This window comes from Coturnix japonica, chromosome 4, assembly GCF_054131305.1.
Source record: "Coturnix japonica strain WE chromosome 4, WE-NBRP24, whole genome shotgun sequence".
Lineage (NCBI taxonomy): Eukaryota > Metazoa > Chordata > Aves > Galliformes > Phasianidae > Coturnix > Coturnix japonica.
The window spans coordinates 67871313-67896643 of NC_140666.1; the positions used below are offsets into that span (position 1 = coordinate 67871313).

Here is a 25331-nt window from a genome sequence, read left to right on the forward strand (position 1 = left end):
TGAAACTTAAGAAATAATTCCTGCATGAAACAACTAGAAAAAATACATACAAAAGTAACTGAAAACTTCTAAAGTCCTTAAATGTTTGGAATGACATGCATGATTTAAGTGTTTTTGAATATTGGGACCAGATGTCTTGAGCTCCAGTCGGCTCCCTTTGCACAAATGTGCTATCAGGAGGGAGTTGCACTGACTCAGGCGCTTGGCTGAGTGGGAGGGAGATCCCACAGAGGACAGAGCAGGGTTCACTTTTCTGCTCACAGCTGGTGCTGGAGGGGTAGACTGGGAGGAGTTGTGGCAGGAGCCAGCCCTGCAGCCAGAACTCTGCTCATGCAGCTCTTGTAGCTGGCAGTGGGGAACATCCCAATGCCTTCTCACAGAGCAATGAACTGGGGAGAGAGCACTTGGGCCACGTGGATGGAGCATCTTGACAGAACAACAAATGCCAGGCATGCTTTCTAATAGCCAGAAGGTCATATATACCCATGCATAGCCATATCTAACTGCAGGCGTGAGATCAGTGTGAATATCAGCCTTGAGGATTCCTGTTTGGTTAAGGAACTGACAGTATAGCTTATGTGTAGTTCAGTTAAACTTTGCTTGGAAAGACAGAACTGTTAGCCATTTTGTCTGTGCCTGTATTTCTCTTGATGCTTCATATTTGGCATATAATCCACAGTTTTTATGGCTGCTGTTCTTGCACATGTGCAAGGAAAGAAAACGTATGCCCTTACTGAGATGTGTCACTGTTGTTTCTGCCATCCACTGCTCTCCAAATGATGATAGCCTGATAATTAATAGTAGTGGAAAACTGGACAGAATTAGGGCTTTCACTTGATACATTTCGTAGGATGAAGAGATGCAGCTGTGTACTCTAAGCTTGTTTCATTTTTCCCAGTCTGTGAAAGGGAAAGAAAATGTTCTTCCTTGCACAAAGCTTACCATAATGAGCATCCTCCAGTGAAGATGTCCTGTTAGTGAAAGATTCCTTCCACGCACAAAAATGGATTGGGGGACACGTCAGTTATGAACCTAGTCATGCGCGTGACATCTGCCTTTAATCACTGTGAAAGCCTGTGTTCTGTTTAAAGCATAGCAGGCCTTGTACAAGGGCTAGAAAAGTCAGTACTCTATTGTGATAACGTTTGCTGTACTGATTAACAGCCTCGGTGCTCTGCAGTGGACTGATAATCTGCCTTTGTATCTGCGTGTTGCTGTTCTGTCTCCTTCCTGTGCAATGAGTGGGGTGTATTGGCAGAGCACTGGAGTTGTCTCATGCAAAATCTTCCGTGTTTATGTACTTTGCTTTGTGGTTTATGCCATGTATTTTTTGTCTATCTGCATACCGAGGTGTCAAATATTGTGAAGACAGTATAAACCTGTGAATTTAGCTGAAACTGAAATTCCTGTCTGCAAAATGCAATAGTTTGTGATGCAGCTTATGAACTCATATGATCATCTGATGCAAGTTAGTGTTTTATGTGACCGTCAAGTTTCTTGACTTATGATGAGTTTCAGTTCTAACATTTTGGAATTCTAATAAATTCCAACAGTTTCTGGCAGGTATTTTTATTTTGGTGATAGATTTTTACTATGTTTCTTGGTGTATTTATTAAGAAAATGGACAGAATAAAGGGGATGGAGAGGAAGAAGCCAAATCACCTTCAAATGAACCTAAGCAGTAATATGGACTCCAAAATCCTCATCCATTTGGAGTAGATTCATTCTCCCATATTACCTTTGTCCCAGGCAGTCTCATTTTCTCCCTTCTGCTACTAGTGCCCACCACAGGCAGGCCATCACCAGAAGTCTGAGGCTTCCCTGAGGAGTGCCTGGAATGTCTGGAGTTAGACCGAGTAGGAGTGAAAGATGATGTAAAGAACAAAGGGCTGAGAGAGAAGAGGTGCCTCAGAAGGCAAGGATGTGGCATAAGATGGGGTTATTTTGACTGTCAAGCGGTCTCCTTTTATAATTTACTGCCTTGACAACCTTCACAGCATGTCCAGTATTTTAGTATGTATTACCTGATCCTTCCTGCTATTTCAAACTGATTTTTCTCTCACAGCCAACAATTCTTTTCACTGCTATTAAGCGCTGTGCTGAGGAGTTCATGCTTTATTCACCAGATGCATTTAATGCATGTGTTTTATTGTGGTTTCTGCTTGTCTTCTGTTATTTGACCCTACAAAGTCTTTCTGAAATATGGATGCCTTTAGATGATCTCCACAAATTTAAGAACTGAAAAGTCATAGTTTCAGTTTTTTGTTGTTTCTGTTGAACATAGAGAAAAGAGAGCAGGGTTATATGATACTTTCCAAGGCTCAACCATTTTGAGTTTGGAACAGGTGTGTGTTTCTGTATATTTATTAATATTTGATAGAAGTGGTTTTTTTTCCCTCTACACATTTTCCCATATTCCACCTGAACCAGCATAAGAGTTTAGCGGCACAATAACCTTTGGCAGGGAGAACTGTATTTCAGCATGTTGCACAAAGAACTATCTCAGATTAAGTTATTTATTTGGACTGGTTCTTACCAGCTTTGTTTATTGACCCTTGGTACCTCTTCTGGGACAGTGGTCAGTCCCTACCTGCCATCTCAAGTCCACTCATGATTTTTCAGATCTGCTGGATCACCTTCTATTTATTTACTTTTTCCTAGACCAAAGTGATCTGAGGTAGGGGTTCATGTTCTTTTCTTTGTCCAAAGCATCTCTCAAATCCTTTTCAGTAACCATTTTCCAGGAATGAAGCCTCTTCTGCAGATATGTTTTTCAATGATGAACAAGCCGATGCACCCTATCCCCATTTATTTGTTTTCAGGCCTTGTGTATTCTTATCCTTTGTTTTGTACTGGCTGGATGTCTTCTTATTGTTCTCCTTCAAGGTGATGTGTGCTTTAACCTCCTAGAATGTTATGTCGTCCTCATGTCCTTTTCTCAGCATTGAACCCCTACTATCTTCTGACATTTTCCCTGGTATACCAAGGCTATTAAAAACAGGCAATACCAAAAATATGCACGTACACCTGACATGCGTAACACAAAAATCTTTATCTGAAGCATATTTTGTCTTGAGTAGACACATACTGCTTTTTTATTCTTCTGACACAGTTTTTACTGTGCTGATTCATGATTCAATGTTTATACTGAGCCTATCTGTTGAAGCCACCATGGCTAAAAGCTTTTGACTGAGTAGGTTGGAAGCTTTCCATTTCAAGTTTTTGATGAGTCTCTTATGTCAGACATGCAGTGATTTGAGTAAAATTGTCCTTATGCTTGCAGAGTTTTGTCTAATAAAATCCAGACTTATTAAATATCATGGTTTTTTTTCAGCATCCTGTTGCTGCTGAGCCCCCATGAACCCATTAAAATATCTTAACACAGCTGTAGACTATTGGTTTCCAAAGAGAGGCAGGAAAACTGGACTTTATGGTGTAGTGATACATCTCCAGACAGCATAACTCCCTGGGATGAGGTGATTTCTGTGCTGTGGGAGATTAGATATCAGCGTGTTTACCTGAAGCTTTTGTGGTGGCATTTGATTTTTCTTAAAATGTAAAATCTCTGACCAGAAGACCTTGTAAACGTAGTGCTTTCTAAAAGCCTTATGTCGTAAGTTATTATTTTTCTCATCTTTGACTCATCACTGTTTTGTAGTAAATACTCGCATCATAGATAGTTACTCAACAGGTACAAATTGGCCAAGAACGGTTGATATCTATAGTTGTAACTGATAAATGCCAAGTAAGAGTCTGGCAGTATGACAGTGCATTGAAGAAGTCATCCAAAGAGCAGGTGATTATTTATATAATTTTCTTTTATATCTCTTGGCAGACTGAAACTAGTTCATTAAGGCTTTGAGCCAGCGCTGTTGCATGAGGAAGCAATCCAGCCCTTAGGTTTCGTGGCTGGTGTAGCTGTTTCTGTGGCCAAACAACAAACCAAATCTTTTTTAACACAGTCACAGAAACACTTCAGCTGGCAAAAATGGAACAGAATGCTGTGGGCAGAAGACAAGAATGAAAGAGAATTGGGAGAGCATGCAAATTGGATGAATCTGAATCTATGTATTTGGCAGTATGTGCCAGGTTAAAAATAGCTTCTCAAAAGCTTGCTGGTATTATTTTATTTGCTTTTTACTTGTTTACATTACAATTTAAGGCTCTGTCTGCAAGAACTGCCTGGAAATTGTCTCTGCAGTTTTGAGAACATGGGTCCTGAAGCAGTCCATAGGGTGGATGGTAAGGGCAAGAGAGGGGACAGGAAATGGAATTGGCTCTATAGAAACATTTCATTAAGGAACAGAGAAGTCTCTAAGAGAAGTGATAGAGGAGACAAGTTCTTGATGCTTTTTTACTGTACTTCAGAGACCTTAATTCTTTGTGTTACATTGTGGGTTGACTATTCTTAGATCATGCAATAGGAATAAATAAAGAGAAGACAAAGGAAAGACACATTTTTATCAAAACCTATTTAAGTCAAAACAGTATTTGCATGCTAAGATCATATTTACTGATTTATAGTGTCAAATCACCAGTCAGCCATTGGTCATTTTATGAAAGAGAAATAAATGAAAAGGCTGTTTATATGGGATTGGAGAATACGGACATCTTCTCATCAGTATAAGGAATTGTGTGTAATCAAATCTGAACATAATGTGCTCAAACAGCGCACAGTAGTGAGCAGCAGAACATCAGCTTCTGACTTAAGGCCAGCGAGGCACTGAAGGCAATGACTCTTCCTCCTTTGCTTGGCAGCCTCTCTGTTTTTTACTAAGATGATTACTGCTGCAGAGAGCTCTTCCCATTGAAGGATCTGAGCTGTTTTTGCATACCCATGTGATCACTCGATATTGATAGCACTTTTTGCAGCCGGAATATTCACTCCAGTTTGCCTTCATCTGGATGGTAGGGCAGCATGAGCTGCACACCAAAATCCCGAAATATGGGAAGTCAAACCCAGATTAAACATTATGAGTCAGGCACAGCAACATTAGAAAGTTGCTTACCCCACAAATTATGAGCCCTCTTTTCTTAACTAAGTTATCAATACAAGCAGCTTTTACTGAACAGGTCAGACATTTGCGTGAGATCTCAGTGGACTTGTAGGGATGTGAGGTTGAATGGTCTAAGCTTTCCCTCAAAAAACTGTTTTTGAGTGTCAGTTGTATGTGTGGCAAAGCTGGAATATGATGCTAAAGGCTGACTTTGAGGAGCATGGGGCAGTCAGTGAGCCAAGGGCTGAAGAGTTTCCACTGATTCTTCTTCAGGTTTTAACTACATCTGGGCTTTGTTGTTCCTTTTTACTCCAATAAATCCCTTGCTGTTGTGAAGTCCCCCAGTTCACATTCCAAAACGTTCTGTTAACTCATGCGACCTCTAAAGGAATTAAAAATGTTTTGCTTCCTAAAATGATAGCCACTAGAATATTTACATAATGAAGTAGTCTCTGAAGATTTATCTCCTCCTTCCTCTTGGATTTTAAAAGAAAATAAATTCCACTTGCTTGAAGTTGATTTTCGCTTTAATATTTTTAATGATGTGTTGGGGACAGTGGGCTGGATGGGAGGGGATTAGGGTGCCTTGGTTCTCCTCTCAATTCTGTCAGGAATGTGTGTTAATTCATATAAACTCTGACCCTATTCTTCTATTCCTCCTGTTTTCTATTGTGTAAAAGATGTCTAACGATATGTACTGGTTTACATACTTAGGGTTTACTTAATACCTTTCACAGAAATGCAGAGCTGAGTTTATTACGCTTCCTTTTAATTCCTGTTGATCCTTTAAATCGCATTTTAAATGTCAATTTGGAAGCGCAATATCATGTTCACTGTTTAAAACTGAAAAAGAGACTATTATTATTTTTTTTAACTTCACTGTTTTCCTGTCTGCCAAAACTTGAGCCTTTTGCAAAAATCAGCAGATTGACGTCAGTTCATTTACCCTTAGGGACAGTAAATTATTACACGGCTTAAGTTAAAAAATAAATAAGTGAGAAGGGTGGAGGATGGACATGGAAAACAACAGAAATCTATCACAGACTCTCCCTGGATTTTGAAGAGTGTGTGATTATAGCATTAAAATGTCCAAACAATGCAACTGAGCAGAAAGCATTAGAGCTTGGGCCTTAGCTGGCTCTGAATTAAGCAGCATTATTGTTTTTATGCAGCCCTTAGAAAGCTCAGAATTGACCTGTTTTTATTATTTTTATTGGCTCCCTTGATGATAGACAAATGGGGCTAACCTGAGGCCAACATAACCAGCAGGAAATTTGGGTCATGGGTAGTTACATTTTTAAAAGTTGTGTTTCGGGGTTGTTCAATCAGGGTAATTGATTGATTGTTCCATGGTGCAGGGAGCTCCTAAATCATCAGAGGTGGCCAGATAATGACAGTCTGCTGGTGGGTTTTGTTTGAGGCACATTTCTCAGCTCCCTGTGGAGCTGTGCTCTGTGGCGAAGTTGTACGTCCCTTTATTCATATGTGCTCCAATCCAACTGGCCAGTTCATACAAAACAGCCTCTAAACTTGGCAGTTGTATTTGAAGTTCTTTGCAGCACCATTTCCCAGGAGATAAGGGAAAAACATTCCAGAGAAGTTCATACCCCAGAAAGACCCTTATGTACATTCTAAAGTTAACGGCTTATTATAGCTTTTTAATTTCTTTTTCTTTCATTTTTACTTTGAAGATAAAAGGTGGCAATTTTTGCTTTAAGTTGTTGAGTTTTAGCCTTTACTTCAGTAAATCATCCTGAAAGTTTAGACAGAAATCTTTTTTTTTATCATGTATGTTTGAAAGTTTTCCTGAGATGCTGAACACGTGCACTTGCAGGAGCTACCAGGCCCTGAAGCAGGAGCTGTTGATGTCTGGTTTGTGTGGCCATGTACATTCTCAGCGCTCCAAGCATTTGGATTATTACTGCATTGAAGACAACATATCCTTTACAAGAACTTACCTTTAGTATTGTGGTATGCTCTAAGATGGGGTACAGTAGAGGGCTTGTGTGTTGAGGAGGGAGAAAGGGAGCAGATGATGTGCTAACTGATGGCGTTCAGTGCTATGTGTCATAGGGCTCACTGCTACTTAAAAGGTGAATATAGATTATTGTAGATTAAAGGTCGCTGTCTGTTCCAGAGTAATTCCAGATGCAGATTAATCTTCAGTTCTTGAATTTTTAGGAGTGTCACTTCTGAAAAAGAGTGCAGGTAATACTGATTTGAAACATGACTCAACTGAAACGTTGGGACGTTCCTTGCCTTGACTTTAGGGTGAATTTATTTGAATATTATTGGCTGTGGTGCCTACTGTCACGACCAAAGTGTCTAACGTTACTGCAGTAACAACCAAAAATGTTTGTAGACTAGATTCTGTGTGCTATAGGATATTCAGCATTTCCCTTTAAGCTTGAATTGACCCACGTATTTTCTATGGAGCTGTTTGCTGGCTACAGGGTAAAGGGCACAGTGTGGAGGGTGGTGTTGCAGACCTCTGGGATGGGTCTCACTGCTCACTGCTGCTGTGTGGGGACCATGCTGCTCTCTTCCCACATCTCCCTTCCCAAGCAACTGCAGTGTGCTCCTCCTGCTCACCGTGCACTGACCCCACTTCTTATCTCATCCCACTGACAAGCTTCAAGCCATCTCATAGCAGAAACTGAGTGTGTGGACGTTTTATGTGTTGTTGTGTGTGTGCAGTGAGGATGGCAGGTTGTTGATAGTATGCACTGCATAGCTGTGAATGGCAGGGACCTGCACAGTGTGTGTAAACTCCAGCCCTGTCTTATGTATTGTGGGTCATGGGATTCATATCCAAAGTCTCCATTTTACAGACACAGAAAAGCTCTATAAATGCTTCTTCCTCCTCCCACAGAGCAGGGAAGAGGCAAGAGAAAATTTCAGTTCCTGAGGAAATACCAACATACTCACATTTTCATCCTTTTCTCTGCCAGCCTTTGTTTCCTCACAATCACTTTATGACAATCTCTTAGCCTCCTGCTCTCCCTTTCCACGAGACCTTTACCTTTTTGGCTTCACAGCATGAAAGTGCTGTGGGAATTAATCTGACTTACATTGCAAAGAGTGTTTTTTCAGTGGGAATGACCCCTGGAACAGCAGAAGAAACTGTCAAGGGTGCTGTGAAGGAGGAATGAGCACACACAAGGCAGGTGATCACTGCCCTGGAGAAAGACACCCTGTCCTCACTCCTGTCATAAGAAGCCACACTGGTCACTCAAACCACACGCTTCACAGGTGGTTTCTTCTGTTTCTAATTTTCTGGGTTTCTGACCTGAAAGCACAGGGTCAGATTTGCAGATGTGCTGAGAGTTCCCGCTAGCCATTGAAGTCAATGGGAGCTGGGCTTTGAACTCCCTGTTCCAGTACAAAGTCAGGGCCAAGGAGGAGGCCCAGGATTTGGAAGAAGTGTTCAACCTTGGGCTTGTGCCAGTTTAATCCGTTCTGAAAAGACTGTGTTCCAGTTCTCTCAGCTTACCGGTACACGGAGGAGATCTAATCTTTAAAGGCTTTTAAAGTGCTAAGATGCAGCAATTGTGAGTGACAAGGAAAAAACTTGTAGGAAACTAATCAATTTTCTGCCTGAGCAGTGATAAGTCAGCGGGCCATATGGTGACAAGTGAGAGTGCAAATATTGAACAATGTTTCATTAAATAAACACTGCCTATTCTATGTACTGAATGAGACAGGAGTCCACTGGGGAAAAAAAGCTGTGGAACATGCTTAGGGACTTCCTGAAAATATATTAAGGGCACAGATTACTGCTGCACAGGTGGGCCTAATCCTGGATTGCTGTTGATATCAGCTCTATGTCTAAGCAGCATTCCCTCTTGTCGTTGAAATAATGTTATTTCTGTGTATACAGTAAAAATCATCTGCTAAAGCAATCCTCCTTGAAATAGCAGATAGTTTGGGCTGTGTTGCAGACTAAGCTTTGGGGTCTTGTTCTGCCATCCTCTGTCTGCAAGGCACCACAGAAATAGCAGCAGTTCCGAGTGAGCTGGATCCTTTATACAGTGTTCTTCTGTGTCTCTTCCTCTGAATGTTAGTGGTCCTTCTAGACAAACGATCTAATGGCAGCAATATCCAATGCTGTATAGGGAATACAGAGAAATCTGGGCTCTTCCTGCTGACTATTCTCGTACTTTCCCAGAACCCACATCTCTTACACTAGGGATGTTGGAGGATGCATCCCTCACCAGTCCTTTCAATGTACATCTTTAGGCCAATCATTTGAGAATTTCTCCAGTCCCTTTTCGAACGTGTTGACTTGGTCTCCTCAACGTCCTCTATTCGTTCTGTAGTGCAGTGCATGTTGAGCAATAGTTCTACAGTGAGCTTATTCACCATGTCTGTCATTTTGTAAGCATTAGTCATATCCCCTGTTCACTTCTCTCCTTGCCACACTGAGGACTCCTAATGTTTTTAGACTCTCCTTCTAACCCAAATCACTGCAGAAATAATAACTCTTGCAAATGCAGGTACTGGTATGTCCAGTGCTAACTGGTAAGCCCTGTAGGGTCAATTTGACATCATCTCCCTTCTGTTTTGCAGACTATTGGAGAGTCAGAAATGCCCAGCGTGTTGAACCAGTTACTGCCAATGATCAAGTCTTACAGTGAGAGGACGAAAGATGATTATACCTGTGAGGACTTCTTGATCTTGTTGGTGTACATGTATTCTGTGGTTGGAGAGATCAAAAATGGAGAAGAGCTGGACAAAGCTGAGGAAGAAGTGAAGAAGGCTCTAGTCAAGGCAATTTGTGATGAACCAGAGCTGTCTCCCTTGTTGCAGAAAATAACAGGTAAGATTCTGCTTATGTGGTGAAGATTTGGATGGTGTTGGACGTGGGAACTAGGAGGAGCATATAAAAGCAACTCGACTTGCCTGTGGTGCAGAGTATGTGAGTCAGCATGAAGATTTCCTGTAGATTTTTTCCATCTCCGATGTTCATATATGCCAAATACTGACAAGCGGTGCCTGAATAGTGCTGAGTCTGATGAAAGCTCTACAAGTTATTCTTTTTATTTGAGATTGGCTAAGTTTGTATGTTTTTCTAAGGTAATCTTTTCCACAGTTTCTTTCATTGATCAGTGTAAAGTTGACCCTGGGAAGTCAAAATTAATTCTGGAAACGTATTCAGTGAACCACAGTTGTTTTGTGAATGCTAGGAGCTGGTCTGTCTGGCATAAAAGAAGAAATGTGTCTAAAACCAACATTAAGCTTTTTGCTGAAACAACATGAACATTAGCCTTTAAAAATAGCACACTAAGCCTTTTTTTAGGTGAGTGCTCACAGGATAGAAAAGCCCTGGCCTCTTGCTGCCAATGTCATGTGTTAAAAAGAAAAATTGGAAAAAATGTTAAAAAAAAATCATTTAAACGAGTGACCTATGGTTTGAACAAGGCATATCTGAGTAGCGGATGAAATCTCGACTTCCTGCTGTCACTTCTCTCGGTGTTTACTAATAGTGAGCTGGTCATTGACCAGGTCACCTTTGAGATAGGGAGCATACAAATGTAAATCAAAATGTTGTAAGGAGCTTATAATAGAAAGCCATTGCCAAGAATTTGTTCAAGCGAGGAATCTCAAGGGTGTTGGGATTATTTTGCTGTTCGTTATTCTGCTGATATTCCCAGTGGATGCTTCTGCTTCAGAGTGCAGATGTGTTCTGACTGGTCTGTTGTTGCTTTGTTTATAAAATACTGTAAATATTAGAAGATTCTCACTGTAGAATGGGCATTTCAGCCATATTTATATTGTTCTAATGTTTTAATACTCCTCACCACAGTGCCTGCGGTCTATAGCTTTATGTGTTTGGCGGTATTTCATGCTTTTTGTTGACTTTCATTCTCCTGGTTTTCAATATGGACTGCACACCTTATCCACTACGTGGTGTTTCAGTTGCAACTTAATGGTGTTTTCTCAGGTGCGGTCCAACCCCTCCTTCTGAAAAGTTTCTGTTCATATTTTACCCTTCTCCCTGTAATCCTCTGTGTTTTTGATCACCATCTGTCAGTTTCTGTTTGTTGTGCCTAAGAAAAGTGGGAGAATATTTGAAATTCAGAAAACTTCTGTCAAGTGCCAAGGTGAAGCCACATCTCTGTCTATATAGAGGCTTCCCTTGTTGCTTTCCCTGGTGGTCCCAGTTTATGTAGTTGAAAGCACAGAAGGGAATAAAAATACACGCTGTGCTTGTGTTATGTTGCATAATCTATTAATAATTCTATTATTTTATGAATATACTTTTGTGCTTGATTTCCAGTGCGATTATTTCCTGAGTAAAAATTTGAACATCTAAGTGCTCTTGCTCAGCTTCCAAGAAAAGGAACATGGGAATGAATGTTTCAGCACAAAAGTTCTTTGTTTGATGGAATAAAATTAAATGTCTGTTTTTACATAATTGTCTAACTGTTAGAAATGCGTTGTGTGAGGCAAAGCAGTTATCTCCTTTTGTCTTAGTGTTTGTTTTGTTATTTGGGGCATTTGACTATGAACTTCTGAGTTATCACATCTATGATTTGTATGGACTGCTCTGGAAAGTTTAAACATTGGAAGTTATATATTGTAAGTATTCATGGAAAGCTGACCCCAGCCAGCAATCATGCACCCACCTGACCTCTCACTCTTTCTTGGCTTCCCCTCATGCTGTATGGCAAGAGAAAACAGGAAGAACAAAACCATGAAAACTTGTAGGTCAAGGTAAAGACAGTTCAGTAGGTGAAGGAAAGAAAGGAAAAGCAACAAATGAAGCAAAGGCTTCACTTCCCACAGGCAGACTGATGCCCACTCAGTTTCCAAACTGTGGCCAAAACCCTGTCGTCATCTTCTTTCCCCTGTTTTTATTGCTTAACGTGATATTATGTGGTATGAAATATCCCTTTGGCCATCTCAGGCCACCTGAGACAGCTGCATTACTTCTCAGCCTTTTGCTTACTCCATTCTACTTGCTGGGGAGGAAGAGTGGGGAAAGAAGAGAAAGCCTTGACACTGTGCAAACACTGTTCAGCAGCAGCCAAAACATTCATGTGTTATCAATACTGTTTCAGCCATGAATCCAAAACATGGCAGTGTAGGGGCTGCTGAGAAGAAATTTAACTCCATTTCAACCAGACTTACTATGGAATCTTAGTTTGTGGATGGTTTGTTCCAAAGTTAACTTAATAACACAGAGCTAGGTCCTTTCAGTCTTCCATTACTTACGATTTCTGTGTTTAGGAAAACCACATCTGTGCTTTTTGTACAAGTGGGTGATGGTATTACTCGTGCTTGCACAGTTCCTTTGTTTCATCAGCATAAATCTTTTGACTTATGCATAAAAGAAAATAATAATAATAATAATAATTAAAACTTGTTTCTGTGACCAAAATAAGGATTGTCTTGATAGGGAGCTATGAAATGGAATTTCCAGGAATATGCCTTCAGGAGTTTTCAAGCCTTTTCTCATCCAATAGCTTGTTTTCTCAGTAGTGGTGGAATTTGCTGAATTTGTAAATTGCTGTATTTGCTGAACAGAGTAATTGAGAAGACTGACCAAGGAAACATGAGCAGTCTTAGATGTGCTATGAACTACACACCCGAATGTTCCTGTTAGCAGCCACAAGCTGGGCCATTTTCATTAATTCAGTCCAGCTCTGCAAGTCAGCAGCAGTTGCAGATCTGGATTGTTCGTGTTCTGGACATACAGTGTTCTCCCAGCATTTTACTTAGTCAGAAACAAAAGTAAACCTTTGTTGCTCTTAAAATGGTCACTAAAATGAATGGGTGAATTGAACCAAAATCAATTCTAATAACTCTTGCAGTCTCTCATTCATAAGTAGAACTCAGCAAAATGTTCACAGTCTTTTATTTTGAGAGTTCCATCAAGATAAATAAGGGAATAATGTTAAATAGGACTTGACGGGCCAGAAAATGAAGCCAGGGTACTGGGTAGATACAAGATGTGTGCAGTTGGATTGCTTCTCAGCTTCAGGCTCCCAAGTGAGCCTGCAGTTCCTCAGCATTGGCTCTGCTCTCTGCAGCACAGCTGCTCTCACTGAGTAGCTCAAAGGAAAGCAGAGCTGCAGGTTTAAGTTTCAAGCAGCACTAATGATGTATGATTGGATAGTTTTTGTTGTAGCGACAGATAGCAAAAATCATTTTTGCCTTTAGAAAGGCTTACAAAAGTAGTGCTATTTAGGCTGCAAAGCCAAGCACTTCAGAGTTGAGAAATACCAGTAACTCCATTTCCCATGCAACCATAATTTGACTCCTGTGTGTTGTTCACAGTTTCATGATTACATAGTGTATTTTCTATGAGCCATTGCTGCTCCTATTGTATGGACTGAATGCCATGGAGAACCAGAAAGATACAGCTCCAGTTATTCTTCCACATTCAGTGTAAACATTAATGAGTAAGTGACATTCTCCATGAGATATTCAGCAAATGTCCTTCACTGAGTCTAAGTTTGCAATCCATGAAGTTGGCACCCTCAGCTTTTTCTGGCTCATTTTGGAACATAAAGAATGAAAGTGTTACATATGTTTTTAGATACTAGTGTTTACGTTTCCGTGACCAGAGAGGACTTTGTTCTCCGCTTCCTTGTACACCTTCTGCCTGATGTCTCAGCTTCATTTTGGACCTAATGCTCTATTAAAACTGCTTTTTGATACTTGGTCAATTTGAGCTGAAATTAAAAGCCACATCTCAGCTGTGGCTCTGCACTGCTGCCTTTTGCTTTCCTTTTCTTTGCAAAGCATGGGAGGCGTGCAATCTTGACATATACATGTTTGTATCTTCTTTGTGGGTTTTTTTTCTTCTTTATTAAGGTTTTGAGGTCAAGCCATCAGTCAAAATAATAGCTGGGTGTACTTGAGGCATCTTCTATTTCTGTTATACTTGCTAAGTATAAACTTGCTCAACTTGCCTCAGCTTATGCCCCCAGGAAGCGCTCAGTGATGTGGCTGCCTTGCAGAAGAGCTAGTGCCACTGCCCCGAAAGATGCTCAGCAATGCACATAGGCCTGTTTGTACTGTGTCTGTGTTCATGTGACTGGGTTAATATCTGCAGCAGTGGGAAAGAAAGGAATTCTCAGAGAAGTCTGTCTATACGGATAGCTGGACACAACAGATTTCCCTGAGGGAGCCCAGGTTATTGCAGCGCTCCCGAGAACACGCAAAGATGCTGCATTTGCGTGAGCTTCTATTGTGCAAGATGCATAAGCACTTGCCATTTCCTGGCTTTTGAGTGTTAGACTTTTCAGCCTTACTATTGCCCGAACATATGTTTTCTAAAATATAAGCACTGCAACAACGTTTTGCATTTATGTAACACCTTATTTCTTTGAAGCACTAAGAGTATCTTGAAACTGTTAACTAAAATCAAAACACAACACATTAGTGACCCAACCAGACTTAAGAAGACAATTTTTGCATGCATAATAACATAAAAATATGTTTGTGTTGTTGTGTTTGACAGAGCTGTTAAATAATACGTCTTGTGACAGACTATCTTACTGCCTTGGGTAATAACACTGAATGTAACAGTTCCAAGATTTCTCATGGGTGCAATTTACCACAGACATATGTTCTTCATCACTGTTTCTAGCAGAATGTTCCAAATCGGAGGGGAAAAAGAATAGACCAAAACAGAATGGAATAATGATGCTTCTCAACAGAAGGGGTGTTTTGGGGGGGGTAGGAGGGGGTGTCTTATTAGCAGTCATTAAAAACAAACAAAAAAAAAAAAGCAAGTTGTAAAATATCCTATTTATTTTATCATCTAATCCATTCGTGTGGTCATGTAAATATCCACGTAGAGCTTTGTGCCCACATATGTACGAAACACATACAGAAGTCACGCTAACAGAGCCATGACACTATCGAAAATGTATGTTTTCAGCTGGTCCAATCCATCTAGAGTATTCTGCTTCTGTATGTATGAGTCTACCTGCCTCATACTCCAAGCAGATCCTAAAATCAATACCTGTTTTGCAGCAAGCATGTTCATTACTAGATAAGGAGAAAACAAATGCTTGCTTTTGTTCAGCCACATCCTTGGTTTTGCTGCCGTTTTGAAACAACAGTTTCCCAAACCTGGTTCTCTGATAGGCAGGCAGCTACAAAAGCATTTCTTTTGTTGAACTTACAATGTAGCCTTTCCAGCTGTGATTGAATCCCCCTCTGGAGGGACACAGCAAGCCTTTCTCTTTTTCATATTAGAGATGCGTCTCAATTATTGCTAATTGATCCCTTGCAGTTCAGGAAAATATGCTGAAACTACCACTACAGTCAGATCCAAGAGCAGCATCTGTATGATTTGAATTTCTACTTGATTTCAAAATAATGGCTTTTATCAAGAGTACTTTGTGACATGGATAAAGTGTCTGCTAAATAGTTCAGTGAAGGGCTAGTCCTATGGCAGCCTTGTCTTATAGCTTATTTCTGAATTAACCATGGGTTCCACAACAGAATCAGTAAAAGAGGCAGTGATTATGAAATAAAAATAGTAATAATAAATCTTTTTTGTTTGTTTGTTTGTTTTGCCCTTAATTGAGAATTTAACTCATCTTACTGACATTCTTCACGTTCTTAAAATCTGAACACATTCTTAAGAGCAACATGCAGACAAATTAGAGGAGAATTAATCCCATATTTCTATGTAGGAAAGGTATTTATGGAGAAATATCACTGGTCTCTGTTCATCCAAAGCAAAATAAAGTTGCAAACAAATTTTTGTTGTGACTTCATGAAAAGAAAGAAAGATCTAAATGAAAAACTGTCCCTTCTGAGTTTGCAAAGGAGCATAATGCAAGAAATTCGAAGTTATTTAGCTCTTTATGTTGAAGATTTATGGGAGTCTTAAGCTGTGCTGTCTTCTAGGCCTCCCCATGCTCTCATTTTGTATGTTCATACTTCAGGTTCTCTGTTTTTCTGCCGACTGTGCGGAAGATAGGAGTAAGGTGCTAATGCTGAGTCCTTCAGGGCAGCCCTGCAGCCTATGTGGGCACAGGGTTGGTGCCAGGACGGCTCCTGCTTCCTTGTGTGGGGGAGGCTGCCTGCAGCAGGGTCAGCAGATAGGGATCAGCTCCCCACCACAGCTAGGGGCTATAAACTAAACTGTTTATGTTAGAAGTTCATAGAGGGGGTTACAGAGGATGGGTTGGATACCTCGACAACATTGAATCGCTGAACATTTTGAATGGATCGACAAGATACTCTTTGAAATACTTATTAGCTTCTTCTTGTCCCTGACACTAAAAGGCCATTTTCCTGCATAATATTAGCAAGGAAGCTTTGTTCTCCACTTAAATGGCAAAGAACCCTTCCTGCAGGTTAGGCTGCTGCTGTATGGAATACAAGCTGTGTTCTTCAGGGTCTGCCTCTATCCCTCCAGGGAAGGATGGCATGTCCCAGACCAGGCGTGTCCCAGACCAGGCACTCCTGGAGAAGCATTTCCTTCTGGCATTACTGTATGACCTCATGTATGCTCTGCTGCTGTAGCTATATAGTTTTATCCTGCCATAGAGATTATAACTACAGCCAAATGCATCCTAAACCATTTTCACCCCACTTTGAAAATGAGAGTTTGTTGCTCAGGATGTTTTTTTTTTCCTGTTGCCCCAGCTGATTCTTTAGACAGCACAAACAGCCCTCCCTCTGGCTGGAAGGGGCTCTGTGTAACACTAAGCATGAAGACAGCCTCCTAGTATCTGCGTTATTTTCTTGGCGCCTTTTGGCCACGATCCAGTGGAAAGTATTTGCAAAGCACAAGCCCTGGAGGACGACTAATGTTTGTCCTGCCAGGAGCACAAGAAAAACATGAGGAATGCTGCTGCCTGCCTGCATCACCAGAGCTGCATGAGAGCTCGTGCAGTCTAACCTACAGATGTTTCCACTGCTTGGGCATCTTGGTTCTTTGCTTCGTGATAACAGAGCAAAGGGAAAAAAATGTTATCTTACATATGCGATGTGGTACCTCATTTATGCAAACAGCAAAATCGTTTCCTGCTGAAGACCCTTGAACTCTCTAAGACCTCTGTAACTTATTGCTGCGACCTTTTTATAGGCTTTTTTCCGTTTCTGCACAAAACCCCAAGGTGACGAGCCAGCCATGTCAGCTGGTGCAGACTTTAGGCTTTGCAATGCTGGTGCCATGCTCAGAGGCCTGTGCTGTCTCTGGAACTGAGGGAGGAGATGACACAGCCTTGGTGCTGGAGCATTTCCCATTGAGTAAGCAAGTGACGCAGAGGGTTTCTGGTAAGCTGTTTGGGAGAAAAACTGTTTTCCAGATAGAATCTTAACTTACATATATATGTATTGTGCATGTCTTAAAAATAAAGTCAGGCCTGTCCTAAAAATCAGCGTTACAAATATGTACTAAGTAGTTGTTACGATATCAGGCTGCTTTGTACACATGCAGGGATATTTCGGTTGTGTTTCAGAGTGTACATTGAAATGCATGGTAGACCATCCCAATGGAAGCTCCAGTGGCTGAGCTTCTTTACTTTTGTTTTCCTTTTTTTCCCTTTTTTCTTTTTTTTTTCCATTTTATTCTCTTCCATTTTGCATTTTCTCCCTTTTTTCTTCTTCTTTTTCTTCTTTTTTCTCATTTTCTTTTTTTTTTTCTCTCTCTCTCTTTTGTTTCTTTTTTTTTCTCTTCTTAAGCTTTCATATGTTGCCTGTTTATTTTGTCTTCAGCACCTGGCTCAGTTGGCTCCAAACTGGATAGTAATTTTCATTGAAGTGTTTATAACATGAAGTCTTTTTTTTCCCCTTTTTTTAACATGAGACATATGCCTGCAGCTCTGCAGGCCTCTGACTTCTTGCCAACTTAGCAAGACAGCCAGATGAAACAGGAAACTGATATGGTGCAATTTTCATTAATGATTTGTGGTATTTTTCAGCATGCAAATCCAACAGTATTGAGAGGATGCTCCTAACGTTGAATGTCCCTTTGCTTTAAGCATAAAACAAAAACAGAAACTGCTTTGGAATCAGGGAACTTTTTAAAAGGTGCCCTTCTGTGTGTTGAAATGAAATTATTTCATCTTTCCATGCAAGTCACTTCATTGCAAAACATTGAAGTTTTGGCATATTGTAAAATTATGTGCAAATTCCTGCTGTTTTGCAGAGCACACCCAAGCCTGGCAAACAAGAAATGGTGAAGTATTAAATAACCATCAGATTACATTTTTAAAAGAAAATAACAAAGAAAAGTCTTGTCTGTGGTCACCACCCCTATGACACAAAGTGCACAGACACAAATGTTTGGCTGGCGGACACAAATGTTGAAGTGCTTACTGTAGATTGTAACGTTTTACTTTGTTAACTCGTGGCGCTTTCTTGTGGTGCTCTCTAAGTATCCTGTTATAGTTTTTGTGCGTTTGGCATTTATTTTAAACGCCATATTATGTGCTCAATCTGACACACCCATTCTGAGCAATTCATTGGTTGGTGATTCCTTGAAACTGCCCCTTTGGCAACACACGAGGACAGGCAGCATTGCTTCTGCTGGGACAAGGAGGAGTAACGTTCAGCTTTAGTTATTTGTAGTTGTTTTTGCCAGCTCAACGGTGCCTGTTATTCTCTCATGCTTTCCATGATGTTTTATTGGGTTGAATTCTGTCCTTATACTAAGGACAAATAAAAATCACATTTAAATAAAGTTATAGAGTTATAAAGTTATATTTCCTTGCTTCATCTCCACCTTTTGGCTCTGGAGGTTGTATTTTCATTTTCCCAGTATAATCAAGATAATTTGCTTTCTTATGTACTGTAATTAAAGGTCAGGCTCTTCATCTACATAAATCAGCGTGAAAGCAGCGACTGCTCCTCCCACTTAGAGCAGTGCTGAGGTGAAGCTTAAGGAACAGATCAAGCTATTGTGATCTATAGATCAAGGCAGATGTGAGAGGATAGACAGGATTAAATGCTTTCACTGATCTGCTAACCTTACTAATAGAGCTTTGCCATTTAAAACTGTCCTTAGAGGAATCGTTAGTGCTCTGCTGTTTTGGTTTCAGTAGCATCTAAATATTGCCGTGCGCTGTAGAAGTTTAAAAGTGTGATCTTGTTTAAATGAAAGCTTTTTCACAAATCTCTTCTTAGGTACTCAGCCCTTGCTACAAACCTTACAGACAGATCTGTCGTGGTCTTATACTTTAAATCAACACACGGAATGTGCTCTCGTGTTCCCTTTCTCCCTATTTGTTCTTGTTAGTTATAAATTTTATAGTTGAATAAAAGCCACCTCTGGTGGTTAAAGTTTAGGTCAAGTTACATTTTCTGTGACCCTCCTGCAGACGCTGGGACTGTGGTCTGGTGAGGCAGGAAAGTTCACAGATCAGAGCCTAAGGATTTTTTTTTTCCCCATTCTTTCCTTTATATCCTTTAGTTGGACAAGGAAAGTAATGTTTGTAAAACTGGACTGAATGATTTCTATTAACTAAAAGCTTTGTGTGAAGAACAGAGGAATGTTTGTGTCTTACATAATTTTAGAAAGCTGTATACACCACTTAGGATAGTTTACAACCAGATGTCTAACTCTTTTTTAATTTCCCTCTTTATTCATTAAAACAAACATTATTGTAGAAATACATGCCTAATGAGAGGTGGTAACAGCCAGTAATAGCCAATTAGATGCATTCATTTACTCTGAAGCTATACAGATATGTAATTGGCTTCCATGGATTTGTGTTATTGTGAGGAATACGTGGATACAGGTCCTGGGCTTTCTAGTTTATTCAAATGCTTCTGGCTTTGCTTTTTGGTGCTGTATGTGCTTATCAATTATAAAGATATCTCTACACCATTTGTACTGATGTAGCCGCATGACTTTCAAGTAAAGCAGAAGAAGAGAAAGATGGACTTGGAATAACCAAACCATCTTTGGGGAATGCTTTAGCCACAGATAAGTGCTGGTGCACCAGGCAGACCAGCCCAGGTTAAGGAATATTAGCGTGTCTCTGGACAGATCAGAGCCTAAGGATTTTTTTTTCCATTCTTTCCTTTAGTCGGAAAAGGAAAGTAATGTTTGTAATGTGTGTCTCTGGACATGCTAATATTCTCCAGAGATATGCCTTGATCCCGTTGGGATTTCTGCCTTTCTTCCCAACGTTCTCTTAAAATGTCGAGCAATTAGAGAATATATAGGCATGGCACAGGTACCCTTGTGTTAACCTGAGGGAGGTTTATTAGAAGAAAGGCTCCAGTTGGGTAAATGTAATCATATAAAATTTTGGAAAGAGCCTTGCTACCAGTGTCCATGCCTAATAAATAAGAAGTCAGAGAGAGTCCAGTTCTTCGTCATTTTGTCTTCTGCCCCTTTCTGTCATGTTCTCTATATTCTTTCATATTCCTGCAAATCTTGTGTGCTAAGTGAGGCAGGAATCCTGCAGCTGAAGAAACCTCGCAGGCTAATCAACTGCATCCATATCTTGATGTTATCCATGCTGGGGAACCAGAATTCTGGCAGGCATTAACTTTTGAGTGCCTGGCTTCACATACTCGCTGTTGTTCCTTTGATGCTTTCCCCATAGTATTCAAAGTAAGTAAACAAAACACTTAAAAGCTGAAATAACATTTTCAGTGTAGAGAATGATACTTCTTTTACTGGCAAGTTCAAATAGTTTGGCTGCACACCAGAGCTGTCTGTTCCTTGCAGCAGTGATCAGTGTGTCTGTAGCTTGGATGCTACATGGTCCTACCTCTGCAGCCAGTAAACATGCCAGGTGGCTTTGTAGGTATTTGTGAGCAAGAGAGTACTGACGTTTATGAACAATTGATTCAGATTGAGATTTCCTGCCTATTTTCCTTTGGCTTCTTTGTTCTTTCATGCTTAGTGCTCTTTTTTATTTCTTTTTTTTTCTTTTTTTTTTTCTTTTTTTTCCCCCCCACCATCCTTCTCATATTCCTCCCTACTCATCTGTTATTACTTCTACTGCTTCTGCCCCAGTTCTTCCCTCATCCTCTCCATCACACACATGGATCCAGTCCTCCCTTGGCTCTTTTCATCTACCTCCTCCTAAACTGTTCCTTGGCTCCCTGTCTGCTTCCTTGTACTTAATGTGCCTTCTGGGGCTCCATCCATGAAGGTCAGATTGCCAAGGCTGGGTGCTGCTTTACTCGAGTTCCTGGTTGTTTATTTGTGCTTTTCTCTTTGCTTCACATTCTGCAAACCTCTTTTTTTCACAAATAGATCTATAATAAAAGCCATCCCCTTTCACTGACACTTTAATTGTCTTAAGATTTGGATATTTACTTCTAGCTAATGGCACCTGAGTTACATTCATGGTGTTTCCTTCTTAGATTTTCTATGTTAGAAGCCATTTCTCTGTGCCAAAAATACACATTTATATGGCATGTATTTCAAAAGGCAACATCTAGAAGGGATAATACTCATTTACAGCTGTTTTTATGAGGCAAGAGGTGAGAATTGTTGTTTTTGCTTCCATTTTCCATCTGCTTCTCCAGCACTGCTGTGATTCTGGCAGTCGGATAGAAACTAGAAGTACATTGTGCCATTTATTTTGCAGTAATTGGGTATTTCTGCACCTATTCAGGCACACATGCCTTTCCTACCCAACTTTCCTCACTGATGCTGGGTTTAAGGTGCCACCTTATGTGTTGTCTGCACAAATAATTTTCTGCAGTTTGTTTCTCGTAACAGTAGGAAGAACTGCTTGGTTTGTTTTTCTTTGTAGCAGATGTGCTTTTTGTTGTACATAATATCTGTTGGATTCTGGATTATCCACTAGTACGTCTTTCCCAGTTTCGAGGAGATAAACTGGGATGAGTCATAGAGCATTTATTCCCAGAGACAGCTTCAGTAAGAGGGGAGAGACCATGAATACTTCAGGCAAAAGTACTTGGCATAGGTGGTATGAAGGTCACTGGTTTTTGTTGTTTTTCCCCCTCCCTGAGCAGATGAGGTTCTCTTCAAACAGGCTGCAGAAATACCAATTAGTGTGCTTCATTCTGAAATGTAATCAGATTTAAAATGTAAAAAATCCCTTTCGGCTACAGTATAATTGGAGCTCCTAATTATGAAAGGCATATGTTCCCCTCCATCTTTCTTCCCTCCACCCATGTAGCTAATTGTCCTTCTAGAATGATTTCTTCGTTGTAAAAATCTTTGTGACGTTCCACTCCTGCTTTGCTCAAAGCAATGCTGTTATCTGTGCATTAGCTTTATGTGGCTGGATTCTTGCAGGATAACACACAATATAGTTACGCTGATTACTTGCTATTTTGTGTGTCATCTGTGTTTTTGGAATATCTCAAGGCCTGTCAGTCTTCCGCTGGGGATTACATCATTTCGGGGGGCTCAGCCATTCTGAAACAAAAGCATACTTCAGTGGTAAAATATGTATGCCCGGACACTTGGCGGTCTTTCAAGTCTCCAAACTTGACATGGAGTTAATCTCAGATAAATGTATTTTCTTCACTTCGTAGTAACCAATTATTTCCATGCACTTATTTTTTTATTTTTTTTTTCTTTTTGCTTAATGTAAGGTTTCCTTTACCAATGTAAATTACTGACATAAAATACATTTCTTTGATTTGTTTTTTTTCCAGCCATTGCAGGATTCATTCTGAGGTGGTGATTTTGGTTTCTACTCGGCCTCTGAAAGTTTTGGCATTGGTGAATTCAGATTAATGACTGTTTCTATAGCAGAAAGCCTGATCTTGTTTGAAATGTTCTAATTTCTACATTATTAGCTGGCCTGTCTTCCCAGGGCAGACCTCTGGCAAGAAAGTTACCCACACCTGCCAAGCTACCTCATCACATATCAAATTATAACAGCAAATCACTATCACAATTCCTACCAGCCAACACGTAGCCACCAGCTATGATGCTGTCAGAGTTTCATAAGGGTTTAATTGAAACACCTAAAAAAATTTGAAACAATCAAAAATCTGAGAGAAGATTTAGGCACTGATTTGGACTTAATAATGTGAACTAAAAATAACAAAAGGAAAATGTAACTAAACTAATAATAGTTCAGTCGAATTGAACATGCAGTGGGAGAACGCCAATAAGTCAATTATTATTGTTGATTCGCAATAAAGTGTGTCTGAGATAACTTAGTGGCTTACAGGAGGTATGGCTTCCTCTTGATTTTTGAAAGGTTTTTCTTTAATATGCAGACATTTCATTTTAAAAATGGGTTACAGGGGCGGGGAATTTGTGCTTTTATTCCACTGAACATGCAGACATCATTAGCACAACAGATGCATTGTTTCTGTATGTAGGAAGGCATTTAAATAAATGGGAAGAGAACACGGAAACGTTCTGGGATGCTTTTCAGAGCGGGGCTTTCTGACGCATCCCTTCAAAAGACTTTTTATCACCTTTTGATTTATCATGGATAAATGAAATCTCTGTTCCTTTCAGTTTTATCAAGTTATATCTTTTTTCTTGTATGAAAGAACTTTCAAAATATAAAGAGATCAGATGGCCATAACGCACATTTTTCATAGCAGATAGTCTTGAAAAGTGCTTTGTAAACAGCAAAGCAGGACCGTGCAAGCTCTTATTACTGCTCTTTAAGTACTATGGTGATTGTAATTTCTCATTGGTTTTTGCATGCAAGTCACACAGTCTGATGTCTGAGTGTGCAGGTCATGCAGACTGCAAGTTTACTGAAGGGTCATTGTGGTTATCAATGGCAGCTGTTCATAGGATCCTTAGCAATGAGTGGAAATTTATCTTTTGATTTGAATGCTTCTCACTCCTAAATATTTTATGAGGTCTCAAGAGCATTACTATTTTTAACTAAGTAGCGGTTATGTCTTTTAGTTTATTTAGGCATCAAACCAAAGATCATTGAAGTCAATGTGAATTCTTCCACTTACATCAGCATGCTTTGGGTCGTGCCCTAAACTGTTGTGTTTGCTATCCAAACTAAAAGAGGTCATAGAATAAAAACTGGTGCTCTACAAACCAAACCGGGTTCGACAATAGCCAAAAGAACAAATCCTGCTTCCAGTTAAGGCAGTGGAAGATAGAAAAACATCTCACAAGAAACGTTTGAAAGTTTCTGGCATAGGAGTAAGTGTCTTCTAAAGTTAATCTTTCAGCTAACCTCCCTGTGGTAAAAATGACCAATTTGTCCCCACATCAGTTTTAGTAATGAGAGGTCACAGTGGGCAAGGAGTTAAGCAATAAAATGCCGTGTGAAAATGTAGAGTGTTTGTGCTGATCACCAGGCAGCACTGGTCCATCTTTGAAGCTATAAAAGGTTTTGATCTTTGTTATGCAGGTCTTGTAATTATTGTGATTGAGGAATATTTATGCTGCAAAAGTTCTTGCGGGCATTTTTATCTGATACAAAGGTGGTGAAGATGATGGTAGTGGTTAGAGAGCTCTACATCAGGAACAGGGAAAGCACACATGGAATAGCAAGTTAGCAGATACTGTACTGCCTGAAATATTCGTAATGAAGAGAAAGGAGGAAATACACGACATTATGCAGTGTTTTTCTATTAGCATTCAGAGGACAATCTGATGGGTAAAAAATAGCAAAGAAAAAGGCTGTATTAAGCCCTTTCATGTGATCCATGTTGTAACTGAGTAATCCAGGAGAATTTTTTAAGTATTTCTTTAGGTAGGGAAAGGAAATACCCTAATATTGAAAATATTCCAGACATTCAACAAATTCAGGATAAAAAAGGTACAATGCAAAATAAATAAATAAATAAATAAAAGCTTAGCCAATTTTGAAGCTAGATTTTAGGGTGAGCTTCCTCATTTTTCCCTCTGGAAAGGGGAATACATATACAGTGTTTTGTATTATAAGAGGCAAACGTTTGATGGGACTGTTTAGGCCCTGACTGAACATCACAAGAGGAGTGTTCCTGTGTATGAAAAATGTTATTTGGTAGAAAGCCTCAGTTTGAGGCAAACAAAAGAAACAGAAGGTCTTCACTAATGGGTTCAAAACTGTTTACTTACTTTGGTTTGGAAGAAATATTAACCTTGTGGGAAAATAACGACAGTAAATCTTTTTGTCTGCATGATGATGCATTTTAGTTTTGCAGAAGGGAAAAACATACATTGCTTGAATATGTTTTCCTGAGGTTAATTTTTGATGGTGGGATTTTCTGGAGGTGGTAGTGTTGACCCAGAGATGGAACATGGCTGGGCTGGTGATGCTCATGCTTGAGAACCTGGCTGTGTGATTTCTTAATTGGCTGGGGGTGCTGCAGGGGATCGGAGCTGGGATAGCAGCTCTGACATGCTGGTGTTGTCCTCAGCCCTGCTTATCAAAAGGAAGGTTCTTATTAGTACAGCACTGAGAAGGGAGGGCTGCTGTCCTGGAAGTCATTATCTGAAGT

The 25331-nt window shown here is 40.0% G+C and overlaps 1 protein-coding gene across 3 annotated transcripts in view; it reads left to right on the plus strand.

Moving 5' to 3' along the window:
* The window catches only part of SCFD2 (sec1 family domain containing 2), a 161936-nt gene that overhangs the window by 56217 nt on the left and 80388 nt on the right, over positions 1-25331 (plus strand). For 2 of the 3 annotated variants that reach the window (XM_015862315.3, XM_015862316.3), the window contains exon 5: positions 9567-9816. In XM_015862315.3, the coding sequence (XP_015717801.1) occupies positions 9567-9816 (250 nt within the window). Of the gene's footprint in view, positions 1-9566; positions 9817-11277; positions 11456-25331 lie in introns of those variants that run through there. The other variant, XM_085545428.1, reaches the window with a different exon arrangement.